Genomic DNA, 12,778 nt, shown 5'->3' with positions numbered 1-12,778 from the left:
GTGCGTGCAGAGAGCATCGCAGGCAAAGGTAAACAACTGTAAAAGCCATTTCACAGCATCTGCGTAGGAGAGTGAGTTTTTGTATAACCGCAGGAGACACATACGTACAGTATGCTGTGGAATTATAACATTTTTAAGATTGCTGTACGGCGATGAAAAAATAGAACCACAACAGAGGCTCATCGGGGAATCTCTAATCTGGGAAAAAACATCAAAGCTTTGAAGTACAAAACAGATGAGGAAGGCCTCAAAACACACACACTCTACATATGCACACACAAACACACACACCCTGCACTGCACTCAGTTTTAACATGTTTCAAATGAGGATGACCTGTGCTTGCAGTGTAAGCCCGTCCGCTGCAGTTTCCTAAAAAGGGAGCAGGATAATTACTGGTTACACTGTTAAACTTCTCGTTAAAAGGAGAAGTTGTGTCTGCACAGTGCAGAAAAAAATATTATTTGGTTGTGTAACCAGTTGTTTATATAATTTATTTGTAAAAAATAAATAAATAAAAATACATTCATTTGGAATTTTATGAGTCTAATAGCCGACTGCTGCAGCAAAGCGTCCCGAAGCCATGACGGTTTTCCCTGCTGCAACACTTTGGTTTATGCAAAACATGTCCTCTATCCTGATGTCCAGATAATGTACGTTTTGGTTAATTTGTCCAAAGAACATCACACAAGATGTTCAGCCAGCTTAGTGTTGTAAAAATTCATAATAAAAATGAATATGCTGAGATATGTTAGAAAAAACACAAGCTGCTGTAGGTGGTCTTAATTATTTTTCAACAGGGAGAATATCTTATGCTGATGTAATTGCTGTTTAAAAGAGAACAATAAATGTAAACTGAAGTATGAAGCTAAGGTGAACAAAAATATGATACTGGGAATAAAACAGCATCAAAACACAAGAAAATCAGCTTTGAAAATGATTTCTTGAAAATTTCTCTTGTTTTCTCTTTATTTTCTTCAGATTGTTTCATTATGCCAGCAAAGTCTTAGTGACACAATCCTGACAATGTCATTTTGACATAAATCAGCTCCTATATTATGTAGGAGGGGATGTATCACTGTGTGTGTGGACAGATTGAAAATAAGAGAGCAGAAAGAAAATGGTGGCTGAGGAGAACCTGCAGCCTTGCAGAGGTAATTTGGTTTCCTTTGCTACACAAGGACACTCCTTTGGAAACAGTGGGCAACTCCATTTAGTTGTGTCAAAGAAGCCAGCAGGCTTAGCAAGGATTAGACAGCAAGCAGGAGAAATCCTTTAATAGGAACAAGCAGAGCAGCGAAACCGAGTCTCATCAGCATAAGGAAATTATAGGTCAGTTACAAAACACATTTTTTGGCCTTTGAACACATTTTCACAGGGCGTCAGCCTCCTTTCACCGATGAACAAAGCTTATATCTGGTCTCAGATGATGCAAAGGGAACCTACACAGCAGGAACTGAGCTTCTGATTGTCGTCTATTTAATAACTTTATACATGACACATCAAATGCAAACATATTTTAATATATATCTACCTAAGTTACATCTCTCCAAGACAGAACTATTTGAATTGTTTGTTTCTCTTCTGCCTCACAGACAGAAACACAGATGTCACGAATGAGGGATTTTACAATCAAACAGAACAGAAATCATTGTCTTTCTTGATTGTCTTAAATGATAACATGTTTTTAACTATAATATTGAAACAGAATTGGACAGAAAGTGAAAACTAAATCTCCACTTCTTCCTGTTTCTGTACTTGCTAATGTAAGCAGTGCAGTACAGCTAACCCATACAGGAAGTTGGAAATGCACTGGTTACAATACGCTTTTCTTTTTTGCCATGTGGAAAACAATGTAGGTAGATAATTATTGTGGTCAGTGCAGTCAGTAGTTGTTGAGTACATGGTTAAATGTCAAACAATGTTGCTGTGATGCCATTTTTGTTGACCATAGATTTTTAAAGGGACACAAAAATGTTTTTGATGCTTATGTAAATTGTCACTATGGAAACTTTAGTAGAAGTGTGAAGCATCCATCAAGAAAAATGGATACCTGAATGAGATAAGTCCCACAAAACTGCAACACTAAAGTAGACAATGTGATATTAATGAAATGTGCTTTATTGTTCTATAATCATATTCATGGCATTTATTTTAAGTATTGGTCTGGGATTCAGTATCAGCAATGGTCTTATATTTAAGCATACAGATCTGGATAGAGATGATTATGTGTTGTGAATCATTATCCATGATTGCTTATGGGATGTTTTTTACTGAAAGAGTTATAAATGAATAAAAAATAAGGTTTCAGGCTGTTTGTGTTGTCATTGTGCTTCTGTCTGTGATGGTTTGGTTATAACTAATTCTGAGTAATTTTGTAAGTTTGAAGCTAAAAAGTAGAGTAATCATGACTATAGACCAAATCTGTTTGGCCTTAGGTGAAATGTTTATGCCTTTGCTGCTATAATTTCATAATATATTGTGATTATTATATAAGTGAACCAGTTTTGCAGCAGATACAAAACAGCCTGAGGTAAGGTTTCTCCATCTAACACTTAGCTTGTGATAAGAAAACACATCCGCAAAAAATTAAGCCCAAACGTCTTGGATCATCAGTTTAGACGTATCTGAGGAAAACTTAGAGAAATCCCATCATGTCAAAAGATTAAATTCTGCCCAGCCTCCGGCCTTGCTCAGAGGCTAAGAAAAATCCTTGGCAGAACTTTTGCCATTAGATTATAGAAGCGGCTCAAACCCCAACAGCGCCTAGAAGATTCAGTCATCTTTATTACCGGGAGCAGATCTGACACCTTTATGCTCAGAAAAACAAGGTCAGGTAAATAACACTGTGCTTAAACCCTCGCTGAGCAAATCGCCCCGAGGGTAGCTGCATTAGAGCCCCAGTTGTGTGCAGCTCAAGGCCTCTCTGGGGCGCCGCGCTGGTCAGGGTTTCCTCCCTCCTTCCAGCTCACGATGTGAGCAGCAGGACGATGATAAACAGGCCAACATGATGGATAAGAGCAGGAGGGGGATCTTTCAATCAATCTGTCATCCGCAGTTCCTGTTTCGTCTGCAGGAAGCACGACTGATGTTTCGGTCAATACTGTCACTGGGAGATGTGTGTGTATGTTTCACCGTTTCTTCACGGGTTTTTATCTGGTTGGTACAGATGGTGTCATGAACGTGTCGGGAAGATCGGAAAGATACAGTTTCTTATTTAGTCAGATGAAACTGTGTGTAGGTTAAACACGTGAGCTCATTATGTAGAATGTAAAATGGCACCATCTGCTGCCTGGAAAAACCTGCTGACAGAACAAATCAGACAATACAAATGGTCACTTCGGTTGGCTCACGGGGGTCACCTCCCCTACTACACATCTGTCTGTCTTCTCCAATTTATCCTTTATCAAAAAATATGTCAGACACGGAGTTGTGACCTTCAAAATAGCTGTAAAGATTCTCCAAACAGCATCTGCGGTTATATGGACCTTGGATCTTATCCCTCCTGTATCTCTAAATCAGTGGTGCCCAAAGTGGGTCCTGGAGGGCCGGCATCCTGCATGTTTCAGTTCTCTCCCTGGTGGTAGTAACAACTTTCTCAGCATGTCCAATGAGCCATCATTTGATCCAGGTGCGTTAAACCAGGGAGAGAACTAAAACATGCAGGATGCCGGCCCTCCAGGACCCACTTTGGGCACCACTGCTCTAAATGCACTTATCTATATCAAAGATAAACTGGTCCTTCTGTGCCAGTGACTTGTGAAACTACTAACAGTTCAGTTTAAGTTACTGTCATAAACTTTGATGAATTTTAAAGATAGACCAACACAAAGTAGTGCTTTTTTTTTTTAAAGTTGTCAATACTGTACAAAAAAAATCAAGTTTGACTCCATCCACCTTCCCTGTCCTGTCCACTCAATGCTGCACAATAAAACACATGGTTGTAATAAAATAAGATAAAGTTTAAACGGTATGAATATTTCTGAAGGTACTGCAGCGCCACATAAAATGTAATTAGTGTTTTAAAGTATTTATAGGCCTAATACTTACAAGCCGACTCAACAAGGAGAAACCACCCACTTATCCCTCATTAGCTTTTGGTGAATTAACTGAGCTGTCAATTAATCTTGACAAGTAGTGGGCACACTCCCTTTAGAATAACTAGGCATTGTAATAGGGGGCTCATAATGAGTAACATGATGTTCCAGATGGTTTGTACCATCAAACCCATCTGGGAGGTCAGCCTTCCAAACAGTTTGGGAAAAGAGCACGCAGGCTTCAAATCTGCTCGCTCCAGAAAGCGGTGAGTCATCTGTCTGTCACTGCTGACGGCTAACAAAAGCCGCTAATAAATCATATCCTCACCCATTTCTGTCCGCAGAAAAGCAAAACATCAAAGACATTCGGGGAATATTCTCTGCTCCTTTGTCAATAAAGAAATCGAGCTTGATGCAACTGATGCAACGCGACTGAAATCTTTCACGTTGACAAAAGTTGACAAATCTGCAGCTGTGAGTTAAATGTGGCAGACTGGTTGGTAAAAGACCTGTCCTGTGAAGAGTTCGGTTTTAGATAAGAACCAGAAAAGATGCGTATGAGTTGCTACTGAAACCTCGCACAGCGTACCTTACAGTTTGCACTGATGTCCGGGGCATCTAAAGAACCAGGTTGTTCTGCACATGTGGCTAGATTTCAGTTTTGGTTCACAGTTGCTAATCTGCTTTACTTCATGAAATAAAAATTAACATCAGAGTCAAAAACTGTCAGTTCCTCTCATTAGTTCAAACTACGTTAAAACAAAGTAAGCAGGACTCTTATGATTACTGAATATATACATACATGTATTTTTCATTTTTCAACCAAAATCCCAAATGAATGGCATTTTATAAAACATGAAGTTCTATCACACATGAAATATTCCTGTTACTTTACCTGTGTTTTATGAATTGCATGTTTTATGAATTGCATGTATACTGGGATGAAGAGTGTAAAACCTACAGCCTGTTTCTGTACGTTGTCTTTGTCTCGTCATCGGAGTAGCACCATGAGTGCCCCCTAGTGGTCAGATAATGTATTTACTGTATTAGTTAGAAAATACAGTTGAAAGCTGATATTTTCACACTGTAAAAAGACAGAAAACCATTTTTGCACTCTGTAACATCAAATCTGATTAAACTTTCCTGTTTTATCTCAGTAAAGATTATAACAATGATTTGTATTTTTCTAAATACCATGATTGGTGAGTCCGTTTGGGAAAGCATAAATTGTCTTGCCATGGCTTTGTTAGGTTTTCTGGTTCATTTGTAACATTTGAATGTCTTGGATGGCCACTTGTAGATATTTTTTGACATATTGGAAAAATCTAAAGAAATCAGACAAGATATAAAGGTAATACAATCCCTCTTCCTGTTCAGGAAGGAGATGGATTCTGTGTCTTGCAATTTTGATATAAACTGTATTTATCAACCCCAAAACAAAAGTTAAAGATCTTGTGAAGATGCCTGTTGAAACTATTAAAACAATATGTGTTGTGTATCCATCAAGCTTCATCTGTTGGTCCAACTCCCCTGACAAGTCAGCCATTTTGAGCTATCAGGTTCTAACTAATTATCTCCTCAGTTTACCTCTTCTGTTCATCTTAATTAAATTCAGTTTAATTACAAAGCACCGATTCAAAACAAATATCATTGCTTGGCACTTTGCAAAAATAATGTAATCAAATCAGACAGACAAATTCGGATACCTTCCAATTTAATCAGAGGCAGTGCAGACAAGTTCAGTTTATTATTCAAATTTGCAAAGAAAGTTTTCTAAGGAAGCCCAGGAGATTGCATCATGTCACAGACTTGCAGCAGTCACTCCTTCAGAAAGAGGTTTGTCCTCATAGTAAGGTAATGAAATAAACCTGGAACAGCAGCAAAGAGCTCTTTACTACTTGAAAATAAGGCAGTTTGATGATGATCTAACCAGAATGTGCAGATTTTTCCCCTCTGCGTCGTTTTTACACCAAACAGGTTTTCAATTATTTTACGACCAGGAATATGTCACATTTTTCAAATAAAAAAAGACGCCTTTTGAAACTGAGGAAATATGTCGCAATTCCTAACGAGTTTCGTTTTTTTCAAGAAAAACAAATCTATTAACCTTCTGAAGCGTTGCACTTACGACCTCCCTCTCAGGTTGGGTGTTGTTTGTATTAGTCTGTGCTTCTGCTGTTTGGGTTCCACTGTGGGGTATATATTACTGTATATATTACTGTTTGAAGGCCGACCTGCAGCCACTGGGTTTAACGACACTGAGTGAAATATCCACAGTGAAGTAGACCACACCAGTATTCAGCCAGCTGATTTATTCTGCAGCTCCAAATGTGGAGATGAATCAAATACCTCCAGAAAATATCAAATCCACCAGGAAAAAAAAAAAAACACATGGAAGTGTTTCACTGTAAAGGTAATTCATGTTTACCTTATTGTTTTTTTTTAATTTAACATCAATTAATGCTTAATATTATTTTAATAAAGATATGTTAAAAAAAACCCTGTGCTTTGAAGTGCACAGAACTTCAGACCAGATTATACTTTTGAAGAATCAAAGTGTTGCAGTGGCTTTCATAAAGAGTTTTTGTTTGTTTGTTTGCTTCTCTGCAACAGGAAACACAATTTACTGACTCCAAAATCTATTATCCTGCAGCCCAACCTTATTATTACACTGACTGTTATTACTCAGTACCTGTAGCCTGGCTTTTCTGTGGCTCTGATAACACTCGGCTACTTTCATCGCACAATAAAGGGAGATCTAATGCTCTCAACACACAATCAACTTCCTCATGATTGTGCCCAATGTCTTTTTATCTCATGTGCAATTTAAGATAATAGTTTGATTCATAAGATATGACTCAACTTCCTATTTATCCCGCTTATGTCCTGCTGTGTGGAGAATCTGCCATTTTGTAGAGGAGCTTGAAGGAATTTGTGATAATGGTGCAGTGAAAGTGGTGCACAGTTTGTTTTTATTGTTTTATTGTTGCTATTGCTGCTGTGCTCTCCTTGGTCCTTTCTTTCCACAGAAGCTTTGCGACACATTTAAAAGGTATTCACCCATCTGAGGTGTTTTGCTCAGTTTTTATGAATCAATCATAACCAACAAAATTGGGCTTTCACAACAAAAACATCTGATTTCTGCAAAATATTCTTTCATTCTCCCTCGCAAAACTGTTCAAGCTGATGGCTTTACCCAAACTGCAGAGGACGGTCAATGCCTTCCAGATTTTTGAGTATCCATCCCCTGACTTATACATTTGTCTTCAGCCAGGAATGCTGATGAGCCAGTGACTGGACCTTCCAGAGACCTTTATAATACAATCAATAGAGACACTTGTCGCACGTATTGGATCTCCCTTCCGGTCATTGTGAAACTAGTAGCACTGACTGACTGGAGCTCTGTTGAATTAACTCTGTGTTTAACTCTTTCCTGTCCTTTAAACTGGTTATTTCATTCCAATGGAGGTATAGTCCTCATTTCCTCTTGTTTTTGGTGGTATTTCCTTCTAATGTTACTGAATGTTCAGATAAAATGTGTTGGATGCCATAGTGAGGGTTTTTTTTTCTGCTGTAATTGTTCAAAAGTCTGTGAGAACTTGCTGAAAATTCATGTCGCCAGCAGAGATGAAAGGTCAGACCGCTACTGGGAGGTGTGCCAGGGAGAAACATTAATGAGCAGCATTATCCCTTTCCCACTGTCTTCAGTGCAAACACACCACGGTGTGCAAGCAGCCAGAGGTTACTGCAGGATTCCTTCAGTTCGTGTTGGGGGCTGCGTTCAGGTCACGCAATACATTTTTCAAGGCCATGGGTTTCTTACATGAAACCAGGATTCCTTTTTATTTTTAATCTTTATCCATTCAAACGAGATAGAAGGGCTTTGTGTGTTATATATCCTGTTTTGCGTCTATGGAGTAAGGTGTATGTATTGCATTATGTGGAAACAGATTGATTCTTTATTGTGTAGCTGTTTTCAGATTCTGAGGAGTAATTATCACTTCTTCATGTATTTATAATGGAAAGAAACTAAACAAAAAAGAATGAAAATATAATAACTGTGGAGCAGCAGTTACTGAGGAAACCACAGAATCGAAATAAAAAAAAAAAACTCCAGCCTGGTGGTGATTTCTCTGCAGAAGTTTCCTGCTACTCTAATTCAGTTCCGTTTTTATCTCTGCTTTGGCCGTTCAGGACCGGATGGTTTTAAGGCTCTAACTTTGTTTTCATGTGTTTCGGTTCGTATTTTGGGCATTTGCTGTGTCTTTCTGGGATGAGACCCAGGTCCCTCCTGATTCCTGGCAGTCGCAATGTGGCAGATGTCTAAATTCACACCATGCACAGAGCTGCTCAGGCATGGAAAACAAAATTAGTCCATTTGGTCCGTTTACTAGAGGGGATTTCTGGAAAAGTTGCAAATTTAAAAGTATCACCGCCCAGTTGCTGATGCTACTTTTTGCTGGCTGTGATATGAAAATATTTCTCGACTGCTGTGAGTTAAAAATTTATAATCCCATATGACTCCCAGATTTCAATTCTCTCACATTCACTTGGAGGCTGGATTTTAAATGTTGGGTTAAAAGTTATATTCTTTTTTATGTACTTTTAGGGAGACACAGTTATGCTGACATGCACTGTCTGGCCACTTTATTAGGAACACCTGACTACTGCTCCTGTAGGATTCAGGACCGCTCCTCAATCATTTTGGTCCACAATTACATGACAGAATATTACAAACGCTGCATATTAGTTCATAATGTGAATTTTATGTTCCACCACATCCCAAAGGTTCTCTACTGGGTTTCAATTTACTGAATGAGATTTGATTATTTGTAATATTTCATCATTAGCTTTTAAATGAGTAGTTATTCCAAACACTGAAATGTGCTCTCAAACAGAAAATGTTGCATTTTTTTAAAGTAATATGTTCACTTACTAGAAATAGCTGCATCTATCCATAAGGGGGGAAAAAACAACAACAAAAAATGATTTGGTAAAGTGCACCTCCAGGAAATCTTCTGGCTCATTTTCAGGCAGGATTTGAAGTCCTGATGAAATCACTTAAGTATCCTGCAAGTCCCAACTCATTCATCTCACACCAGCACAGAGCCGTCCAGCTGATGTGACTTGTGTTGGGCGTTTCGCTGTGTCTCCACATGTCGGCCAAGGCGTGGGGACGCTGCAGCACCTGAGGCGGGAGGCAGAGTGATGCAGATGATTAATGCTGGCAGGGCAGAGTTGATACACGATAAACAAACAAACAGGCCGCCCAGTCGCTGTTCTGAGGAAGCACCGACTGGCTCGTGCCATCTGTTGTGTGGATAACTTTGCCTCTGCATGCCTGTTGGCATCAATAAGACATGAGGACACGGAGACAGGGGCGGCTCTTTGATTTTTAAATAAGGCTCCTCCACATTGTGTGCATACGAGCTGCATAAAAACACCCCAGCAGTTGGATTTACACATGCATTCCTAAATAAACAGGTGCTGTTTAAAACAGCTACTGCAATGCATGAAGCAAGCAATATTCATAATCAGTCACTGCATTCATGAAACAAAGGTATCTAATTTGTCTTACAGGTTTTAATTTTAGTTAATGATTTATGGGTCTGCAAGGCTTCACGGATTTCAAGTAAAAAGTTTCACAGCTAAAAGGCTGGGCAAATAGCACCCTCTGGCGGCTAAAACAAAGAAAACATCTATTTTAACTTCCTACGGGGGGAAAACGGTTCTGCACATCTTCCATTAACATTACAATTCTACAATCATCACAGAGCAGCAAAATCAGGACAAGAAAAAAAAAAGATGGCATAAGTGCATAAATGTTTGCAAATTATATTCTTAACTCTTTTCTTTACATTTGACAGAAAAACAAAATGGATGGAAATTATAATTTACCAATGAACGATAATCATATATTAGGTGTTTTAGAGTTTATAGGTCATAACAATGATAATTAATGAAGTTTAAGTTTCAGAATATTTCAGCTTTTTGTTTTCCAGGCTGCAGCCTTAATGTTTCAGTTAAGTGTATTAGAGGAACTTTATCTGAACAGCTGCAGAAACATGCAAGATGAAACCTCACTCCGTCTTTGGAAATGTCTGGAGATACGCAGCTTTTTACCAAAACTAAAACTTCCATTTAGCCAGCTTTCCAATTGTTCTTGTTCATGTGTTTCAAGTTGCTGACTTGCCTCAAAGCAGTGTTTGGATATACTCCATTAACTCATGAAATCAACTTTTTTCTGCATTTAGGATATCATTGTAACAAAAAAAGCAACATTAAAAGACATTTCTTTCTGAATTTAATCTGATTCTCTTATTTTGATCAATGTTAACAGTGAACTATCTTTTTAGTTTATAAATTGAGTGAATATTTGTGATAAGTAGATGTTCGAATAAAAACAGTCACTTCCAAGTTATACATATATATTTTTTATTTTAAAAGAAATACTGATCATCTCATTCCCAAACCTGACCAATAATACAGATCAAATTTATCACAAACAGATTGAAACAAATGAAAAGAGCATTACAAAAAACAAAACTAAAACCTCACCGGCAGTTTTTTATGTGGCGTTTCAACACAAAAAAACAGATACTGAGTTTTCTAATACAGGCAAGTTTATGCAGCAGTTTCTTACTCACATTCTCTCATAGTCACAATGTAACACATGCAACGCTTCTAAAGTTCAGATTTTACCCAAACTTAGACAAGCGCTCAAAAAAAAAAAAAAAATGAACAAATGGTATATGAAGACAGACGGCTTAGTTTTGGTCCCAAACAACCAGAAGGAGGTCAAAAAGAGCCCAAATAAAGAGTTAATATTCAGTACCAAACAATACAAGTGTTTTAGTTGGTCCAACAGTAAAAAATAGATTGTTAAAAAGTTAGTTATCTAAGCAAAAAGATTGGTTTGAACCAATCTGGTTTGTTTTGAGCAGTCTTGTCCCCTGTTGACAGAGCCTGCTCCTTCAGTTCAAATGGAAAAAAAAAAGGTTTTAAACCATAAACAATAATTAACACATCTGAGTAAACCTCAACAAACATTAACAGTATCTTACATATTTATAATAGTGTGAAGGGAAAAGATTAATTGCACATAATCGTTGGTTAAAATGTAAAATGGGACAAAAGAAAATGGCCCAGTTATTAAAACCACATAATAGTACATTTAAATTTTTTAGTTTTTACATATGACAATTTTTTTTAAAACAAAAAACAAGGAATAAAAATGTAATAAAAGCTGCAAAGAAGAGTAAAAAACAACAGAGAGTGTGTGTACAGTTTTAAAATAAACCCTTGCTCTTCTTCAGGTTCTGCTGCTTCCAGTTTGGCAGGGCGTTGAACTCGACGCGACTCATCTCGAAAAGCGTCTTGCGGGAAAACAAACGGGACACACAGAAATCAGAACGTGGTTCTCTTACACACACACACACACTGAGCACAGTGGGGGGTGTGGTACCTTGAAGTCCTGGTCTGACAGGTAGTCCTCCAGCCGTAGCGGGTCCACTCCCTCCGGCAGAGGCTTCCTGGTCAGCTCCTCGATGGAGTACTGCTGCTTGCTCAGTTTGGACAGAGCTTCTTTCACCAGGATCACTTTGCTCTTGGAGCTTCCAGTCTGCATGTTGTTAAAACACACACACACACACACACACACTTAATATAAAACATTCACAAACACAGGAGGAGGATGACGAGGATGTATTTGTTAGTGACCTTAGAAGTGATGCTGGTGTTTTTCTCCCAGTATGGGAAGATGTTTGTGAAGGTGAGAGGCTCCAAGCCTGCGAGGACCAGGTAGGCCTGAGGGGGGCGCCGGGGGTTCTTTTCTGCAAGTCGGCAAGAAAATAGCAACCGAAATGTTTATTTTGGGTTTAAAAGTTTAAGTTTTATTATATTGAGCCAAAACTGCTGACAAAAATAAAAACTTAAACAAAACCAAATGAAATCAGCCTTTTTGTTTGGAAAGGGAATTTATTCCAGGAAAGAAAAATGGATGACTTCTGCATTTTGGCACATTTATAGTTAAAAAGTCACTTGAGCCAAAGGGCCAAAATGCACGTGTGTGTCAGCTTTAACCTTTGCAGTACTGCAGCACGGTTTCCATGGCGCACTTCCTCTCGCTGTCCCAGCGCATCTTTGCAGATCCGGTGCTCTGGGTGTCGTCCGGCTGCCAGCCCTGCCACAGATACACCTCCATGCGGTTGTCCAGGAGAAACAAGGCTGACGAAGAAATGAGAACAAAAACCGTAAGAAGGAATCCAGCAGAAACGGATAACGGTTAAAAACAGCTGCTGTAAACAAAGTACATGAAAGTCAGGCTAGGAATAACTTTAGGAGGTAAAGTTACAGAGCTCCCAGGTTTAATGTTACAAGGAATGTTCCTTTTTGTCTTTCTAATAATTGCTCCTCCAATATGGAGGCATGTGGCCAATCCTGTTTGTGGTTCCTGAGAGTTAACGCAAACACTAAGGACCAGGAGGAACAAACAACCCACTAAAGTACAGAAAATAAAAACTTGCTTATATGTTTAAAAATGTTGAAATATCTCTGGAAGTCCTTTTCAACATAAGATGGATTTCATCTCTCTGACCAGTTAATTCAAAATATCTCAAATAGAAAATCTGTCTAAAGAAATCTCTGAATAGTTTGGAGATATCTTCAAATTAATTTTGACTAGTCAAACTTATAGCTACAGATATTTCTAATTAAATTTGGCCTAGTCATTATTTAATTTGAT

At 38.3% G+C, this 12,778-nt stretch overlaps 1 protein-coding gene across 1 annotated transcript in view; it reads right to left on the bottom strand.

Moving 5' to 3' along the window:
- Nucleotides 1-10,453: 10,453 nt before the first annotated feature.
- Nucleotides 10,454-12,778, bottom strand: part of LOC106954779 (supervillin-like) — a 49,100-nt gene continuing 46,775 nt past the window's right edge. The window contains exons 26-29 of the mRNA XM_015044527.1: nt 12,118-12,261; nt 11,755-11,867; nt 11,501-11,656; nt 10,454-11,411 (exon numbers count right to left, since the gene is read on the bottom strand). Of these exons, the coding sequence (XP_014900013.1) occupies nt 11,325-11,411; nt 11,501-11,656; nt 11,755-11,867; nt 12,118-12,261 (500 nt within the window). The 3' untranslated portion in view covers nt 10,454-11,324. The remainder of the gene's footprint in view (nt 11,412-11,500; nt 11,657-11,754; nt 11,868-12,117; nt 12,262-12,778) is intronic.

Source organism: Poecilia latipinna, unplaced genomic scaffold (assembly GCF_001443285.1).
Source record: "Poecilia latipinna isolate Pla-1442-1.1 unplaced genomic scaffold, P_latipinna-1.0 Scaffold680, whole genome shotgun sequence".
Taxonomy (NCBI): Eukaryota; Metazoa; Chordata; class Actinopteri; order Cyprinodontiformes; family Poeciliidae; genus Poecilia; species Poecilia latipinna.
The sequence above is the reverse complement of the archived record's forward strand: the minus strand, read 5'-3'. Positions and strand labels throughout refer to the sequence as shown.